This window comes from Notothenia coriiceps, unplaced genomic scaffold (assembly GCF_000735185.1).
Source record: "Notothenia coriiceps isolate Sejong01 unplaced genomic scaffold, NC01 NC01_scaffold00023122, whole genome shotgun sequence".
NCBI classification, from domain to species: Eukaryota; Metazoa; Chordata; class Actinopteri; order Perciformes; family Nototheniidae; genus Notothenia; species Notothenia coriiceps.
Window position 1 is genome coordinate 4,101 of NW_011355823.1, and position 20,626 is coordinate 24,726.

The 20,626-nt window shown below is 39.9% G+C and overlaps 1 protein-coding gene across 1 annotated transcript in view; it reads right to left on the reverse strand.

The window, feature by feature from the left end:
• The window catches only part of LOC104954250 (homeobox protein Meis2-like), a gene marked incomplete at its 3' end in the record, with an annotated part of 15,248 nt that extends 2,657 nt beyond the window's left edge, over positions 1–12,591 (reverse strand). Inside the window, exons 1-7 of the mRNA XM_010781328.1 lie at positions 12,580–12,591; positions 12,050–12,282; positions 11,324–11,465; positions 10,909–10,959; positions 10,581–10,631; positions 10,306–10,452; positions 4,868–4,982 (exon numbers count right to left, since the gene is read on the reverse strand). Coding sequence (XP_010779630.1) covers positions 4,868–4,982; positions 10,306–10,452; positions 10,581–10,631; positions 10,909–10,959; positions 11,324–11,465; positions 12,050–12,282; positions 12,580–12,591 — 751 coding nt within the window. The remainder of the gene's footprint in view (positions 1–4,867; positions 4,983–10,305; positions 10,453–10,580; positions 10,632–10,908; positions 10,960–11,323; positions 11,466–12,049; positions 12,283–12,579) is intronic.
• Positions 12,592–20,626: the final 8,035 nt, after the last annotated feature.

Genomic DNA, 20,626 nt, shown 5'->3' on the forward strand with positions numbered 1-20,626 from the left:
GGGAGATGGAGGGCATTACCGCAGGGATGGCTGGAGTATTGCCCCGGGGCTATGAAGAAAACACACTCACAAAAACAGCACCTCAAGATATGAAGGGTCTTCCTACTCTTCCAGCCTCTGCTGCTCATATACCTCTATTCTATTCTAGACCATTCCATCTCAGTGTTAATATTTGTTTCCTTTTTTTGCCATTTGATATTATAAACACTACAGAAATCTACGTCTTCATTTTGCTACATTTGAAGAAGAATGCTTCATTTTGATAAAGAATCTCTTTCTCAATTAAACATTGTGGCTTTTTGAGCTATGTAAAATCTTTGCCTCGGGGCTGATTATGATGTATGTACAGGTCTTACTTCACCATCAGCAAGCTAAACTCTTTTAAACTGTGCAATTTAGCATTTATTGATACCAATACACTGCTGTAAATATTGTAATATACCTGTTGTAGTGCAATACTATAAATATCTTTGTTTTATTGTATTTTTAGTGTATGTTATTCTTATTAAAATAATTATATTCTTATTTAAATTCTTATTTGTATTCTCAATGATTTAAGTTCTTATTTTACATAAATACTTTTTATGATGAATTGTATAATAAATACATATTTAAAAAAAAATGCATTCCAAATGGAACAACTGTCACGGATACCAACTTCTCCCAGGATTAATAAAGTATTCTCGTTCTGATACATAAAGAGACAATAATATATTTTTTAATAAGTTATTTATTACATAGGCTACTATATGTGTCTTCAATTGATGTTTCTTTTTCAAATGTTCAAGAAAATGAAAATCTATGAATGCACATGCAGGGATGAATGTGTTGCATACTCTTGACATTTGAAAGGCTTTATTTCCTCTCTCGTCTCCTCTTCACTCTGTGCTCTGTTGCTACTGGCTGAGGTATTGGTGGATGAAGCGTCCGTAAAACGGAGTGCGGAGTGGCTAGCCGAACTGATTGCGGCTCTCCGCTACATCAGTGATGCAAAGCCAGCGCAGCCTGTCTAATGAGCTCAGCGGGGCATGATCCATCATCAGTGACACCTCGGGGCTCCTCCCCTTATTAGACATGATACACAACTCTGAATGGAGCAGTCTGGAAGGGTTCCAAGACAGGAGGCATCCTCTGTTTGAGAAACATGACGATAAGAAGCAGCTGATGGGAAGATGCAACTCTTTAAAGCAAGCAGTTTGCATGCTGGCATCATCAAATAGCTTGATTTATAAATCCAATACAAATTGAATTTATTTGCATTTGTCATTTAGAGATGTATCAAATTTAAGGGCATTATTGGGCAGGGATTTATATAAATATATGGGAAAATCTAATTTGGGCATACACAAGAATTGTAGAGCGGACGACAGGTCATGAATTTGATTCTTTGGAGAAAAACTGACTCCCTGTTTAGTTTTTTTATGTAACAAAACCTTCATAATTTGGTTTAAAAGGATTGGTTAAAATAGAAATATTACTTGAATCTGTAGTTGAACAGAAGTACGTATGTGATATTGACGGCATTGAAAACCCTAACCCTAACCCTGCACAAATGAAATTCCATCCCCATCCAATGCATTGGGGTTAAAACAATAAATTTCGCTAACAATGTACTAAAAAGATACCCTAAAATAATGGTGAAGACCAAACAAGCCTACCAGACATCAGACTTTAAGTACATCAAATACAGCTATTTATCCTTTGTTTTTCAGTAAATAATTACTTGTTTTCAGCGGGAGGATTCACAACAATGTGCACATTTCTTTCCCTTTACACCCAGCATTCATCCCTTTCTCTTCGCTCCCTTTTGAAACATTTCTGACATCCACAGCATGACAGATGCTAAAGGGACATTAGCCCGCGGTGTCAGTGGAGCTGTGATGTCATCGGCATGTCAGCACCTCCACCTCCCCACATTCCTGCCCCTGACCGCGGGCTCTGGATGTGACAAAAAGATGCAACACATCCTGTTCCTCACATCTCATTTCTCAACGCGAATGTGCAGGATATTTCCGAGTCACTCCCACTGCCTTTTGTTTTATTTGAGTCTTTGTGATGGACATCTCCAGCCCCCCCCTGTTCTCCCCCCTTCCACACATTCCTTGAAGAGCCCAGCCCCCTTTTGCTGTGGTCAACAGCCGTCACCCTGGGGGTTGAGCTATCAAAGAGAGCCCTCTCTGCATATCACACAGCTTACAAGGCAACAACCAAAACCTGTGAGCTTCAGAGGAGCCTCAGCCCAAACCACCAGCAACACATCGTGGATCCTCTACTTGTGGTTAGCTGGGCTGGGAGCCACATCACCACCACTGAAGTGTTCCCTAATGACAGTGGCTTTTAAAAGGTTGCATCAGACCATGGAAGCATTACTAACATGCCACTAGAACAAGCTCAACAATGACTTCCTGTGCTCTGTTGGAGTGACATTACATTTGTAACTTTAATAATGATTTTGGATGAAGTATTTTGAGGACATCGTGATCATGATGTCACACTGTTGTTTGTGATGGCCCACGTGAAGCATGATGACCATCCAACTTCTTCAAATTTACACAACGGCACACTATTTCCTGCACTGGCAATTAAATTGGATCCGGTTTTTGTTATTGCAGTTTGGTGCCATATGAATTAGGGCTGCACAATGAATCAGATTTGATCGAAATAGCAATATGGAATAGTGCAATATTCAATTCACAGTAAGCATTTGTCAAAAGGCTTAGTGTTTAAATAGCCTTTTTGAATAAAGTACTGTGGAGCTGCAGAGATATCCTGGCATTTATTTGTGTTTGGTACAGATGTTATTAAAGATCAACTATGATAGTAACTACTTACTAAATAGTATCGCAATTGCAACATCACTCAAAAATAATCGCTATTAGTTTGTTTTTCCAAATGTTTAAGCCCTAATATGAATGCAATTTCTTGAAAATGTCAATGCTTTACTGTAACTTCCTATCTTACATTTCATTATATTTAAATATTTGTATTCCATTTTATTTATTTAATTCTAACATGGAGCAACTGTCACAAAACCCAACTTCCTCAGGAGTTAATAAACTACTCTGCTTCAGATTTCTTCAAAGCATCAAACTCCCCTAAACATGTGATGATCTCCATATGACCCCTATCTTACAACTCAATAGAGGCCATCTACCTGCTCCAAATGAGATTAGCATGACACGCCTCTAACTGTCCTTTTTGGGCCTTTCAGGGTGTGTGTTTGTCTTCCCCGGCATGAGAATAGACTGGAAACAAGGCAGAGAGGCCAGGGGAGAAGCAGCAGGTAGCATGCAGCAGATCCTGGAGCAGCAACCACAGCTCTGATCATTCTGCCTTCTTCTCTCCCTTTGTTCCTCATACATAAAGTACTCTGTCCTTACATCCCTTCAGGGGGCATTCTGCACTCCCATCCCCTATGCATTCTCCCGCAGGTCAAAAGGGCAGGGACCTTGGGTTTTCCCCCTCTGTTGTTTAAAAGAAGCCTAAAGGAAAGAAGCTATTCACCCTGTGGCCTTTCTCGGCTCGCCTCAACATACACATGGAAACTGAATGGTTGGATTAAGATTTACCAAAACTAACATGTCAAATTCTGAGGGTGACTTGAATTGAGTTGGGAAGGTTGAATCATTTTCAAAAGATCTCTTTCTGATGTCTCTTAATCCTGAGTTTCTCTTGTCTTGCAAAGCATCCTCCTATTGTTCTCTGCAATGCTCTGCTCCTTGATGCCTGATGGGCACAGGGTGGAAAGTTGCTTTAAAGTCCATTCTATTTTTACTGCGCCCAAAGGGGAGAAAAACAAAAACAAGCCATAAAACCCTTATAGCCTCCAATTAGCACATCAGAAATCACATTAAGCGCAGGAACACCCGGGTGACACAAGAAGGAGCGGCTGAATTATATATCAGGGACAGTGGCAGATAATACCAGCAGACATCTCTTCATCAGCACTAACTGACCTATAATTGAGACCATAAAATTGTAGCCACAATTGCATGTTAAAATCAACATGAATAGACCTGTTGATGTTTTTATTACATCAAAGTATAAATCATTTTCTTACTGTCAACAAATCCCATTAAAAAAGTCAAAATCAACACTGCGTTTGTTCTGAGATTGTTTCGTAATCAAGCCTGTAGCAGAGGTATTAGAATAAGAGGTGTGATAAATCAAATCATGACCAAATAAATGTTCTATAGAAACAATTTAGAAGAATGACTCCACCAGGATTACACTTTAGGGGAGAGTAGAGAATCTTTTGTGCATTTGTTTCCATTTGTTGCTGTAAAAAGTAGTCAAACTTGCAAGCATTGAATCTAAAATGACTGTTTTTTTTACCAGTTTTTAAGAATGATTTGGTATTTACAATGTAAATGTTTTCCTATATGATACAATGTTGCTTGGACTCCTAACCTTGCATACAAATATATAAATGCCTTTCTGTCCTGATTGGTAGAAGTTATCTTGATACTTTTTTACTTTCCCATACCTGTAGCACTCAGCCAAAAGCCTATTGGTATATACAGAAGATATACATGTATAATCAAATGGCTCACAGATATACAGTTTCCTTTGAAAAACAAAATACTTAGCAATTTCCTGAGGCAACTGCAGTTTTCAGCAAACAGGAAGACATTTATCAGCGAATTCTTTCAGCTGCAGATTGATGCATGTCAGGGTTACAGTAAGACTAAATCCCTGCCTGGCTTCAGATGATCTGTGTCTATCAATGCAATCAAGATAAAGTGATTAAGTTAAATGAGTGCATGACCTTTCTTGAAAAGGATCCCCCCCCCAGTCACCCTGCCTCAGAGAGAGGTCACAGGAAAGTCAAAGCTTTGATATGAAAGAGGACGCAGGAGGCTCTTACCGAGTTCACTGGTGTTGTCCCCGCTCTGAGAGACGTGTCCCCCGCTGGACGGACCCGGGGTGCCCACAGAGGGCGTGGAGTGGGCGTCATCCATGTCTCTCCAGGACGCTGGGTTCTGAGGTCAGGAAGAGGCCCACACACCAGGAGACAGGAGATAAGGAAACAGGGGAGAAGAAGAGAGGACAGGGGGAAAAAGATGAGGAAGGTCCATTAGGGTCCAGTATGAGGTCCATTATGCAGTTTCCCAAAGACACAAAGACAGCTTCTTGATTAGCATGGACTGAAGAAACAGAAATGTTGACTTCAATTAAATGTATTATGTCAACAAATGTCACATAACTGTATTAGGTTAGTTGAAAGCAATAATATTAAGTATAAATACAAATAATGTAAGTTCAACGTAATATTATTCCTTTCAACTAACCTAATACAGTTATGTGAAATATGTTAAGTTAAGTCAATGTTTCAGTTTGTTCAGTGTAGGAAATTGTCAAAAATCGAAGACATTACCATTCTGTTGCAAAATGAGCTTCAAATGTAGTTTCCGAAAGAGAATCAGCAAGTCTTTAGAGCATGGAGTGGTAAACCTGCAGTATGTGCACCCTTCTGAGTCTGGATGTTTCTGTGACCTGAGTCGGGGACAGACCCTGTATTTATTGTGCTGATGGGCCTGGCCACTCAGACAGCCTGAGCCCAAACCAAACAGCAGATCTGCCTCTTCAGCCTCTCTGCGTCAGCTGTTTGCCGGATGGTGATCAGATGAAGAGCTCGGCAGATGACAACAAGAAGCGTGGGGACAATGGCGCAGTGTGAACGAGGCCTCTCAATGATGGCCCTTCTTTTCTTACCCAGCCACCCAATAATTACAACTCCTAAGTACACACAGCTACTCAAAGAGGCGCCATATGTTTCCACGTTTATCAAGCTAATGAAGGTCTTATTTCTCAACACCCCATCTGTTAAAATCCAATTAACAGAAATGGAAAGTAGTGTACTGCCAGGATCTGAATGTGTATAAGATTCATTCACAAATGAAGATAATTCTACCAAAGATGTATGCTTGTGTTAACTATACAGTGGCACATGTCCTCTCTTTGTTATCCAGGAAACTCTCGTAAAGACAGCAGCAAACTAAAGATAGTAAATGTACTAATAATAGTATACACATCTTTTTTTCCAAACATGGCAAATATTGTGATTAGAGGTATGTTTTTGGAGCAAAATCACGACTCAAACTGGGTGGGATTAAACCATTATTAATCTGCCAGCTAAGCAATTGGCTAGAATCGCTCTTAGGTTAATATAATGACTTAATTTGGGTTACTTTTAGGGATAGTAAGGGTTAGGGTTAGGGTTGGGGTTAGGGTTGGGGTTTACTGTTTACTGTTCAGAGTTGTTTTTCTGTGCCCTCACCTAAAAGACCTGTGGCTGTTTGTGTCGTTACATATTCCTGATGTATAGTTGTATGCAAAGTTCACTATCCCAGTGTGTTAGGCTGCTTCTGTTGAGCATAGGAGTTGGTCTGAATGTCTCTAAGCAATGACCAGTTAGGGTTAGGGTTAAGGTCCTTGCTTTGATTCTGTCAACAGATCATTATTGCATAATATTATCAGCAGGAACAATATAATTGTTGGCACCTTGAGTTCATTGTAATTTCGTTGTACCTGTACAATGACAAATAAAGATCTATATATCTATCTAATATGTAATCCTATTTCGGTACCACTTTACAATAAGACTACCCTTATAAAGTGTTTATGGATAGTTTGTAATTCATTTATTAATTAGGTTGTGAACACTTTATAAATCATTAATAAGCTTTTATAGGACATGAGATAAACAGGGCAACTGTGACTGGTTGCTTGCCAAATAGTGAGCCCACATTTATCTGTGCTGCTAAGCCTTATATTGGCTACTTAGCTTACTTTGTCTTCTTCATCAGCCAGCATCATTGGTATCTGTTGCTCACTGAGTTGATTCTCGCTAAGTAGCCAATATAAGGCTTAGTCATCTTGCCAAATAGTGAGCCTGTGTTGATGTATGAAAACTATGTTAGAACTGATTTATAAATGGTTCTTAATGATGAATAAAGTGTTTACAGCCTAATGCCTTAACTTAATTATACCCTTTTATGAATCCTTTATAGGTATCTAATTGTAAAGTGGTACCCATATTTCTCTGTAATCAGGACATGGGTTGAAATGTCATAACTATTGATAAACCATCAGGCACTGGCTAAAAAATGATGAAAGTGTTGATAGCTTATTAATCAAATTACATCTTGTACCAACCTTAGGTGTATATATTTTATAATCTCCAATATAAATAACTTTGATACATCAAGGCAGTTCTTATGGCTCTGTTATTTGTTTCTAGAAAATAATTAGCCCTCAATTAGTTTTCTTACTGTTTAAAACTTTGGAACTACAAAACATACAATTCTTAACTGCTGGACTTCTGATTGAGGTAGATTGACATTTGCAGGAACTCTCGCAATAAGAGTATATGTTCAATTGGGATTTTTTGCTGGGATAAAAAAGTGAACAAATCAGGTCTTTCAGGCAAATGAAGCCTTTACCGTGACTAAGGAATAGAACCTGGCCTATGGCCATCAACGTATGATCACATGTCGGTTTTTACACACAAACATACTTTAAACTCAAACCGCAATGCCTTTAGTCCCTCTGTTGATAGATTAATTGTCCCAAGCCTACTTGTCACTGTCACAAGTACACTTAACGTTACATGCATTACGATTACACACGATGTATGTGCATTCTTTGTACATAGGAGAGCGGGCGGCACATCCCATTATGCATACACATCCTGTAGGCACGGAAGGCTAATACAGCAAGCTGAGAGTGTAATCCTATCACATTCAGCTGAGCAGGGCTGACTATCCACCAACACACACACACACACACACACACACACCACACAGACCCACACACACCACACACACACCACACACACAATCACCACAATCACACACACACACACACACACACACACACACACACACACACACACACACACACACACGTAAAACATGTGCACTGTGTGTGGCTGCTTGATGCATTCTCAAGAACAAAGAAAATGTATGTTGATGAAATAACCAAAGTCCATGCTGACGCTTCCACTAAAGCTCCAGACTATATCTTGTATCTTGTTTTGTTAAAAAAAAGTCCAACTAAAACAGCCTTTAAGCCAGGGTTTTATAGCCTCTTTTCTGGCACGTAATATAGTGCTAGGTTACATAATTCTTTTTGAACCAAAGCGTTTTTTATAGGGGTGCACCGAATGGGAAATTCTTGGCCGAAACCGATACCGAAAATAGGAAAAAGATGGCCGAAAACCGAATGCCGAAAGGCCGAAAATGATTAATAGAAATATATATATATATAATGTATACATTTTTTACCAATGTTGTTCAGCTGCCTGATTATGGAAAAATATATGATTATGGCAAAACTTAACTTAAATAATAATCACTATTATGGGTCCATAAAACATTTATTCAGCACTTTTGAATGCATACAGTACATTAATTCCAAGTCAAGTGCATTTTCTTTTCTCTGTAGGATAACTACAACAAAGTGCATTCAGAACAAAGCCAAGGTGCTTTAAAACTGCATAAACATCTAGGCCAGTAGGCCTACAACAAAATAGTGTAAATAAAGACTGTAACAGCCAGGCCTTGAACAACAACAAATGCACCTATAAGTTTGGTAACCTAACGTGTTGTTGTGATGACGTAATCAAAACGCGGCGACAAGCACGGCGCGCGACCATGCTCGCGGCTGGCTCACAGCCAACATGTCTGCCGCTTGGAGATATTTCAAAATATCAGAGAAAGAGGCGCGGATTACGATTTGTAAAACGTGTTCAGCTGACATTTCTCGAGGGGGCCGAAAGCCGAAAGGGCCTTTTTAACCATTTTCGGCCGATAATTTTCGGTGGCCGAATATTCGGTGCATCCTTAGTTTTTTATTCTATTTTCAAGAGATCTTTAAGTAGCCTTGACATTCATTTTACAGAAAATATAGCTTTTTTTCAAATGTTACACATATTATCCGCATCCTGAATATTTAAAAAAGGATTAAGATCAACTAAAACACATTACTCCATTAAAAAATGTAGAACCAGAGCTCAGATTACAGTCTACCATCTATGGAGGCATTTCCCTTCAAATAAAAAGGGAATGATACTAGAACCGCTATCCAACATGAAACATTAAAATATAAAGTTTTCAGTTTTCAGTCTGAGTTATAGCATTGTGTCGATAAACCTATAGGGTCCAACACTGCTGATGCTACACTGTAACTCGCAATCACTTCAACATCTGAATTTGTTTCTTTGAACACAGGTGCCAAAAGTAGGAAGGACTGTGTAAAGCCCACAGCAGGGGGGGCGCCTGACAAAGAGCCCCCGCACTGTCGCTATAATAATCCTATTGGCTGAGAGGGGACTGAAGCCCAACAGCAAACACAGCACTTGCAGCTGCACTTTGTGCTATATATACAATCATCATCATCATCATCATCATCATCATCATCATCATCATCATCATCATCATCATCATCATCATCATCATCATCATCATCATCATCATCAATTGTGTCTACCTTATAAATCAATAGATAAATAAAGTTGCAACACCTCATTAAAATATGATTCAAACCACATCTGTACTGTTCCCATGTAGGCCTACTGGGGCTCAGTTCCTTCTGTGACGGACACAGGTTTGAATCCAGCTTAAGGCTAAACTGGCCCAAAATAATCGTGAAAAAAATAAATCTCAACTGTCCATATTATGATTATTTTTAACAGAGCTGAGATCTTCGGCTAAGGCTCTGCACAGCACTGACAGGCCATCAAACAGTAAGCCAAGAAAAACAAGGCTTGGTTTCATTAAAGCCACCAAGACCTTACCCAACCCAACAACTGCACCCTGTTTCATTAGAATGATCAGATATTGTAATAAGTTAAAATACCTTTTGGTGTAAGGGTAAATATTTTATCCTAAAAATAGATGCTTCAGTAAATAAAAGTTGAGAAATGCATTGGTCTACAGCGAGTCTCAAGCCTTTTGCTTGATGACCTCCTAACATGAAGCAATGTCTTCTTGCACCAAAACAGGGACTTTTCACAATTTGTAGAATCTGAATCTTTCTTTGAGGCCTGGAGCATTTAAACTTTCCAGTATGTGATTTAAGCGGATTTAAAGCAGAATATTATTCCATGTGGCAAAGCATCCCCAAACTGCTCACAACGTAGTCACGATAACATTTTAGTAAGGACCAATTTACGATCAGAATAAGGCCCTATGCAAAACAAATAATCCTCCTGCATCTACTGCTTCTCAAGACCTGCTAAGACAGAGCGCTGTGATGTAGACTGACACTTTTTATGAATTCTGGGCAGGCAGGTTGACTCACATGTTCTGCGAGGTTGGTGGAGGACCCGGAGAGGTCGTCAAAGTCAGACTTGCAGACGTCCCGGTCCTCTATGACCAGGTCGATGGGCATCTTGCCTTTCAGGCAGCTGATGTACCGGTGGCAGAAGTTATCGCAGAGCTCATGCACCTGCAAAATCCAGTGTTTCATTTAGATTCTCACAGTCTGAGCATCAGGATCATTCAATATTATATGCAATGATATGATTAAATATGGCACTATTTTCATTTATAAAGCTTAGCCAATAGCCTGTATACCTTCTCTAATTCCAGGAGATGAAACCGTAAGACTTGAATTGCTTGAATCATCTGCAAAAATAAGGAGACATTTTTTTAAATCAAACTCCAGAAGAAAATGAGATGATAACACAATGAGAAATGCTATTAGAGAGGTGCCTGGGGTGCCACAATACTTATGATTGTGTGCAATACCAGCATAATGTAAATATGATTTGGTTTTAAAAACCTGTAGGCAAATTAAGATATGATGAGGTTGCCTTGAGCCAGTCTGTGAAGTCCAGAGCAACACATAGAAAACAGGAGAATTAAACGTGAAAGAAAGAAAGAAAGAAAAGGAAATGCTTACCAAGTTATCCAGCTCTGGATTCGAAGAGAATAAAGGTTTCTCTGCGCGGATCTGAAGAAAATAAATAAATAAAATGCTTCAGTTAGTGTCTTTTATACTGATTTACTTTTTAGACTCACCATCATTTTCAAGGCTTTATTGTCATGTGCACATTAGCTACAGTGTAGATTTGGCAATGAAAAACTCAAATCACAGGCTCCTCCAACAGTGCAACATATAGGACATAAAACAAATAAAACAGATGAAATAGTGCAAGACAATGTTTTGAGATGTGCAAGTAAATAGAAATACAATAGAAATAGTGCAGGAAGAGTCCATATACAAGTAAAAGAAATATGATATGTAAATAAATAATGTGGAGGTGTTTCTTGCGTATTTGCGCAATTGGCACCCTTATAAGTGTCGTCTCCTATACCTGTTTTGCAAACACAGCTATGTCTTCATTGAAGGAGTCGGAGGAGCACACGTCCCCCCCCGCGACCCCTGGCTCTCGGGGCGTGCAGGTCGCCAGCTCGCACTTCTCGAACACCAGAGCCAGCAGCGGGAACAGAGGGTGTCTGCAGCAGAAACACAGGCCGTTAGTCTGCAGCCATTGTTAGGCCTGAACTATCGCCTACTGTACAACAAAGCTGCGCAGATAACAGCTCACATTAAACTGGGTTTAACAATAGAACACCGCTTTGCAAACTGAAACAAATATGTATGTATTCCTTCTTAATTCAAGAGGAGAAATGCACCGCTGATATGGGAGATTATCTCATCTGTTTCCAATGCAAACAACCTCTTCAGATATTACAGTTTTTTTACACCACTATTGGTATTTTGTCTCGTTTTATGCAGTGAAAATAATTATATAATTAAAACAGGAAAGAAAAGTATTTGACATTTCGTTTTAATGAAAAAAACATATTAATATATAAAAAATAAGGGAAAAACAAAAATGTTGAGGCGGAATGTTTGGCTTTCTGTTATGTGAAATGATTCGCTGTGCCTAAATCCAACATGTGCAATCGTTAAGTTCCTCTCATAATAAAAATAAACACATACAATAATAATAACAATAAATAATACAAATAATAATATTAATAATAATAATAATAATAATAATAATACAATATAAATAATAATAATGTGTCCATACCCGTAGATTTGGTCCTTGTCTCTCTTCAGTGCGTCGTTCACGGCGCTGCCCATGCTGCTGGGCATGATGTTGTGCGGCGCGTGGGCTCCGTAGTGCTGGGTCGGGTGGGGGGGCGGCCCGTGGTTCAGGTGGTGGACCTGGGGCAGTGGCCGAGGGGCGTGCGGGTCTCCGTACATGGAGGCCGGGACCCCGACTCCATCCATGGCGCCTCCGTAGTGAGCCAGCTCATCGTACTGGGGTGAGAGTTGGAGATGACATTATGTGACCGAAGAGGTAAAACAATAACAACGGTAAAAGCGTGAATCATTATATTATTAAATGTGTACATTAAATCGTTAAAGGCATTGCATTTGGGTTTCATGAAAATACATGAAAATATGAGTAGGCTATAGGGTGAACCACTTGCTTAAGGAGCTTTTTTTAATCACACTCTATCTTGTCTGCACGTCATTAGTGCGTAAACTATACATTAAACGATGCCCATGTTCAAAACATTTGAAAAAATAAAAATGCATCAATATAGGATTTACCCTTTGCGCCATCTCCAGACGATCAGAAAAGTTTGGTGTTGAGGAAATAGATGACTTTTAAAATCCAAGCGGGAGTTATAATCCTGTCCTGTTCTGTAGAAAATCAATAACGCTTGAAATCAAAGCAAAGTGATCACAAACAGCATTTGTTCTCGCGTCACGAGTGCCAAAAGGCGCACTGGTAAAGTGGCACGCCGCTGCCCTGGTCCTTCAACGGGAGGATCAGAGCTAATCTGTCAAATGTGTTTGATGTTAGTTCCGAGCATCAGTTGTCTCTATCACAGGAATGCTGGCGGTCCGCGGCTAAGTCCTCTGATCAGTGCGCTCTCGTGTCCATGTCTCTGCGCGACACGCTCTCTGTCCGCGGCTTGGAGAGGGAGTTGCTTATAGCCCGCGCTGATCTGCAGGACACGCTGATGACGGAGCGTGGAGGAGAAGGGTGGGCGCAACCAGTCCCTGACAAGTTACTGTGTCTTTAAAGGGGGACTTCCGGTCATTACTTTCAAAATAAACCCGGACGAAGGTATTGATTCTGTAGCCTATAGGAAAAATACATGTTGATAGGATGTGTCAGGGAATCAAAATATTGTATTCATCCCGGTGGAAACTGGGTTTTGTGACGTCATTTGAGAATAATAGATTGTGAAACATAAGGAGTAATGTGTAATAAAAAGACCAAAAAATAAAGATATATTTATAATCATGAGAAGAATGTTTCATAAGAAAATACAAATAAAATCACAAGGAATTAAATAAACTCAATTAAAAAGATAACAAATAAATAAAGATATGAACAAAAACAATTGAGTTAAAGTAAAAATATAAAAGGAAGAACAAGAACAAGAACAAGAAAAAGATTGATCCCTTTTGAAAACATGTTTAAACACTATGCATTTGAAAGAGAGACACAATGTTTCAGTGTAATTGTATCCATCATGCTCTTCTCTGCCATAAAGTCAAATTATTTCACGGGTTAAGAGTCATCTTGACTGACATCCTGTTTTAGGGATCAGACCATCAGACCCTGATCCTATAATATGCATTAATATATAAAAAGCTAGAATGTGCAGTGTCTGTTTTTATTATTTTTTGTCTAGTCTGTTTTGACTGCATTTATTCTTTTCTGATGGCAAACCCAACTAAATTAAAAGGACCAAAGTGCTGTTATGTAGTAGGTATTGATTCTGTAGGAAATGGTTGATTGATCAATTATTTGGAAAATAATTTGTGCTTAACATTAACACCGACAATTTTCTAAAGCATTTAAAGATTTTGAATCAAAAATGTTTCCTTCCTTCCGATAATTAATCGGCTTGAGTTGCATTTGCAACACTTTAAACTTGCTAACTGTCACAGTGAATATCCTGTCAGGTGGTTAAGTTATTGTTGCATTATAATGCATGCATTATAATGCAATTCATTCACACTTGGAGCCTTTTTACCTTATCAGACAAAGTACTTAAAAATGACCCTTTCTTTGACCCATAGTGGTGGCAGAGCTGCCTTTCAAGAAGCTACAGTAACCTGTTCATCAAGTCCCACTCGGTCAAATGTCTCACCCAAGTACACACTGACATGTAGTGCAGCAGGTATCAAACCTTCAGAATGATGGTCACTTGGGCAAACAAGTAATTCAGCCCCTCTTTGTGGTTACGTAACTTGTCACTTAATCCATCGAATGCAATTTCTATCAGGGCGATGTCTTCACGGAGACAGTTATTCTCTTCTTGAATAACTCCCTGCTGGACCATCTCTCCCTAAGACCCAGAGGCTGGTGAAAACTGCACAGCACACCACCAGGACGGAGCTGCCATCCATGGAGGACCTGTACTCCCAGCGGCTCAGGAAGAAATCCCTCAGGATTAACAAAGACCCACCCCCCCCAGCCACAAACTGTTCTGTCTGCTGCCGTCTGGCAGGCGGTACCGCAGCATCCGGACTAAAACCACCAGACTCAGGGACAACTTCATCCCACCTGAGCTTGCACTATTTTCATTAAAATTTAGGTCTCTTAATTGCACTGTACAGGAACCTGTTTTTCATTCATTGTATAATCACACCGTAGTTATGTATATGACATTACAATACATCTTTGAATCAACAGAGCTCTTTAAGGCTTAGCCTCTGAGCCGCTAACCGGAATACTTTTATGAGGTTGGTCCTTCCAAAGACTAAATAACAAGGAAAAACAGAAATGTTGACTTAACGTTAAATGTATTGTGTCAACACAATTCAAATAACCGTATTAGGTTAGTTAAAAATATTTAGTTGAACCTAATAATATAACTTAATATTATTGCTTTCAACTAACCTAATACCAAGGTGAAATCTGTTGTCATAATACATTTCATTAAAGTCAATGTTTCATTTTACTCTCTGCATAATATTCATATAAAATGATCATCTCATTAAGGCTTTAGCGAATGATAGCTTATTTTGGTATGAAAAGTTGGGACTTAAAAACTTCTACTCCATGAAGCGCCCTAGTGGTCCTTCCAACGTCCAGACTTATGCCTAAAGGATGACCCGATATTTTTCAAATATAACGTGATTTCGTATACAAAAGTGACATGCGACATAATGGTCACTGTTTGAAGCAAGTTCTTCATGCACGGAAGATGAACTGAGAGCAGTAGCTGCCAAAGATGAACAAGGCAGACAACAGATTATTATTGCATGTCTCAGAAAGGGGTTAGTGCTGATCAGAATCAGAGATCCTTTAGTCATCCTTCTGTGGGGGAAACAGCAAAGGTACAGTGTAGTGATGATTGCCATAAGTAAAAATAAGATCAAATACATAAAAAGTAAACATAAAAAAGAGATTGAAGGAGCCAGTAATAGCATTGATAGAGTGACAAAAATAAAGTTTATATTGCACATCTTTTTATAGTTAACTGATAATATAAGATAAAGCAAGCTGTGAGAAGGCCCAGGCAAAACAGATCTGTAATTACATAATAATTAATAATAATAATTACACATATGATCTTCATTGATCAATGACATTTCCCTTTTTAATGAAAATAATCTAAATCATGTGACACATTACCAGGGCCGTCCCTCCCTACAGGAAGATCACTCAGACTGTGTGGGGCCTCACCTCGCGGAGGGGGCCTCACCTCGCGGAGGGAGCCTCAACTGAGCCGCACCTGTTCATTTATGCGGCGCAATTAGTGTGGTGCCGGCACGGTGTAGCCGCTGAACAACTTTATAAAGTCTGATGATGTTTTATGTGTGAGTGGTGCTATTAGTTGAAATAATCTAAAAGCCACTAAAGGTGGAAAATCACAAAAATGTGCAGTTGTAATAGTAAAAATCAGCAAACACAAAACAACATACTGTCGAAATACAGAGATTACATGATTATAAGAACATCAAAGCAATATTGATGTCTATATATATATATTTATATGTTCTAAGTATCTTAGTATATACAGTATATGGCAGTCCCTCTTATTTCTTATTATTTTAGATTTGTGTAATATTTTTTAAAATACTTTTATAGTAGTAAAACATTTGACTGTGTTAATGCACCATAATGCAACAAAACAAATCCCTTCAAATGATTTTATTTTTTAAAGCTTTGCATCCATCTTGACTACACTTTTACGAAACACATAGCATTATATTAAGTATTTTGGAAAAAAATAAAAATCGTAAAATATAAAAATTGTATCGAACTGACAAAAAAAATGACCCATTTAATAATATCCAAGTTTTTATTTGTTTTTCTCTTTTACTCCAGTTGTAGTGTCCTGTGTCTTCATCATCTGTCTTCCTTATTCACACTGATAAAGTGGTTGCTCAAGAAGTTGAATATTTCCAGCACGTTCTATTTTTTCAGAACTATTTTACACACTTTCCTTTGATATGCCCCGTCAGTGAATTATTAAAGGCATATATTTGAATTATAAATACACTAACTATAAGGAAACAAGCAAAACATGCACAATGCCCCAGGCTACATCTCTCCTCATCGCATATCATTTCCATGGAGTCTCTCTCTCTCTGTTTCCTCCTCTCTCTGCTCTCTCCTCCTTTGTGTTTACCCCCCCCTGCTCCCCCCTCCTCTGCATACATCCTCCCACCACCCAGCCCAGCCAATGTGATCTGAATGGAGGCTGATTCAGGGTGTCAGGCCCTGTCCTAAATGTAATAAATTACCGTTGAGCCCTGGAATAGTGCATCTCTCCCGACACATCACCAGAGAAGGGGCCTGCACACCACCATCCTTGACCCCCTATTCCACCCCACCCCTTACACACACACACACACACACACACACACACAGGCACGCACGCACGCACGCACGCACGCACGCACGCACGCACGCACGCACGCACGCACGCACGCACGCACGCACGCACACACACACACACACACACACACACACACACACACACACACACACACACACACACACACCACACTACTACTCTCTACCACACACACACACACACACACACACACACACACACACACACACACACACACACACACACACTAATTTCCCATCTCCACCCCCTTCCCCTCCATCGTCAGCCAGCCCTGGTCTGGCTGCCTCTGTCACCCGTCATCCTGTGCCCCAGTGAGGATCATTAGCATTGTCAGAACTGGCTGGGAAAGGAGGCCAGCAGAGACCTGGGTGGAGGTGTTGGAGGGAGGGGGGGTCCCATGTGTGTGTAAGACAGAAAGAAAGATTGTCTGGTAGAATGCTAGTATGCATATTTACATGAAGAATATTTTTCACAAATGTTTGTTTTCTTCTTAGGACTGTCTTTGCGTGTATGTCTTTAATGGTACATGGTAATTGGTACTAGAGCGCATGATCAGGTATTTACAACCCCTCAAATCACTTGTAAAAGCTACAAGTCATTCACCCATTCAGACCTCATTCACACAGGGCAGTGCAACTTGCTCACACATCACCCTTGGCCATCGGGAGCAACTCAGGGTTAAGTATCTTGCCATGTCGGCATGTTGACTGCACTGGGGACGCCCCGTATGTGTGTTCTACTCTTAGGACCTCTTGCAGTGCTTCATGACACAAGCCAGTATTCACCCATTCACACACTGGTGGCAGAGGAATCGTACAAGGTGCCACTGCTCATCAGGATCGATAAACATTCAAACACACACAAAGATGGCGCAGCCTTCGGGAGCAATTTTGGGTTCAATATCTTGCCCAAGGATACTCAAGCATGCGGACTGCAGGATATCGATCCACCAACCCTCTGATAAGTGGTCCTACCTTGTAAACTATAGCTGCCCCATGTGTCGCAGGTCTTAGGTTTGGCCTGATATGAGATGCTGTGTGAGCTGGGCTGCGATGATGCTTTGCAGAAATGGAACGGGTAAAATCCCCAAAGCACTCGTACAGATACTGGAGGAGGTTTGTTGATTAGTAATCATTTGCTACTAAATCAACCTGACTTTGGTCCTCCATTTATTAGAAATTATTCTTGAGTCTGTCTCGTATCATGTCACTTTTTCTATCATTTATGATAACATTATACTCACCATAACATTGTACTTACCCTCACCTTGAAAGTATTGGACAGTTCTGCAGCGCACAATTTATGTCCAATGTGTTAAAAAGTGTTAATTAAAGGGAATCTAGGGCTTTGCAATTATGTCTTATATCAACACTCTCATTTGCAGTGTTGTTTGTGAGGCTTTTCTATGGGTTTGTATGGATCAGGTCCAAATTCCCATGTGGTTGTAGGTAATAGTGAAATTGAGCACTCCTGAAATTTCACAGATAATAATGCTGGAGCAGGAAGTGGGTCTATGGACTGTGATTGATGTTAACAACAGATACTCATTTTACTCTCTCAAAAAAGTTGTTTTGTTTGGATTCTATCCTTTCCGATTAGCACACTGTTTATGTTTTTTTTTTGTATCCATCAGACTTGATTTGAGTGATGCTGGTATGTTCCAACATGTATGTTTGGCTTTTTACACCAGAGCACAATGCTGTCCTCAGAAACTGAATCATACAGCTATCTTGGCCCTGGTGTGCACTCAACTAGAGTATGGTAGCTTGGTCTGGGACCCTACAGCGGTAAAGACATTGATGCTCTTGAATCAGCCCAAAGAAAAGGGGAGATATTCATCTTACAGGTGACAGAGCAGTAGCAAGGAAAAGCTTGAACAGTTGAATTGGATGGAATTGAGTGAAATCTGCTCAGTGAGTCCTCTTCTTCAAGATTGTCCATAACGTCTCAGCTGTTCGTGCCTAGATCCTAGAGCGGCATCCAATGTAGTAACAAAGTTCAAAGATGTCAGGAGCGTATGTCCTCCACTCCCTTCGATGATGCCTGACCTCTTCTCGGTGGTAACTGTGAATGGTCAGGACGAGTTCTTAGAGCATAAACCATCTGCATGTAAGCTGGCACTGTATCCATCATGATTAATTAAAGTCAACACCAGATCCAGTGCTCATTTCTTGTGAGACTCCCCCCTCCCCCCCCCCACTGTAAGACCTTGCCCCCAGCTGCCCCCCTAACTTTTGTGTCCCTAAAACTGTACTTGTAGAAACAAACCTACACTATGTCCACAAGCTTCTCAAGCAACAAAACAAGCAGTTCATTAATTAAAAGTGAATCATTTAAATATCATCTTTACACAGACCGTGGCTCACACCGCTGCAGAGAGGGAGCTAGCTGTCCCAGCGCCTGAAGGTGGATCAGCTTCCCCTGGGAGCATTTCCCCTTCCAATAGTTTTGTTTTCACTAAGGACGAGAGCTTGAAACAAAATATTAATAAAACGCTGCCGTTTGAATCGATAGCGTTTAAACAGACGGTCGCTGTTTGGGACGTTCTGTTACAAAATACTACACAGACGATCGATCACTTTATTTGCTAAACTATGCGGTACTATTAAATCCACGTAAATTACACATCACAGCAATGAGGCCAGATAAATTAAAACAGGATACTTAAACTGGATCTAAACGCAGCTGCCTGTGTGCGATTGATACATACTTTCTGATTTTATATTTAATAAAGGCTATGCTACTTATTAGCTACATGGCCCTAAGGTGTAAAGCTATTCAAGCATTTGTACCAGTGCTTTTCACAAGTAGACTCTTGCAGGCCAGAGTAGCTGGAGTGATTAAACAACAACAAAAAGACATATCTGAGAAGTGATCAGGATGAACAGAAAGAAGAAAAGGAAAATAGAGTTCACTGAAGAGACCAGGAGGGTCAGAGCAGGAGGAAGCCAGGAGGAGATGAAGACATTAGTGAAGAAGAAGAAATGTATGTGAGGAATAAAGATGAAGTGTCAGAAAGAGGGACAGAGGCAGGGATCAGGAGGTAGATGAGACCCCAGCTGGATCACATGGTATGTTTTTATTCTCCATGCATATTCCATTACAGCAGCACAATCTAGCGGCTCTTAGTATTGACAAATATGTATTGAAATGTGTTGCTGCACAGGTCACCTTTAGCTCTCTGAAGAGATGGGTGATGTCATTTGTGTACTTAATTATAACTAAGTACTTTTACTTTACTTACAGTAAACTGAATTCTAGGGTATCATTAGTACTTTCTGCTGTTTTATACTATATTTGTGTTTGTTTGTCTGAACACCTTGTTTCTCTTGTGCATTAAGAACACTTGTGTTAGGGCATGATTTAACAATAAATAGGTTATACTGTATAACCTATTTATTGTTAAATCATGCCCTAACACAAGTGCGGAAAGTACGTGGTATTTTATACTGTATAACTTATACAGTATAAAATACCACGTACTTTCCGCCCTCCCATGCCACCCTGGCATGACCTCTTGCCCCCCCCAAAATGTTCTAGAACACTCTGGATCTGGATGAATATTGAGCAAAACCCAGTGGTATCCCGCTCAGTGGGGGATTGACAATCCCAACTAAATGTCTCTTAACATTTGCCGGAAGCAGTCCACAAACTGTGTGTTGACAGCATCTTCAGGCAGCAAGTTCCACTCTCTGATTGTTCTGGGAAATAATGAGTATTTGAAAATGTTGCTTGTAGCTAGTTTTCCTCCAAAGTTGAAAGAAATGGCT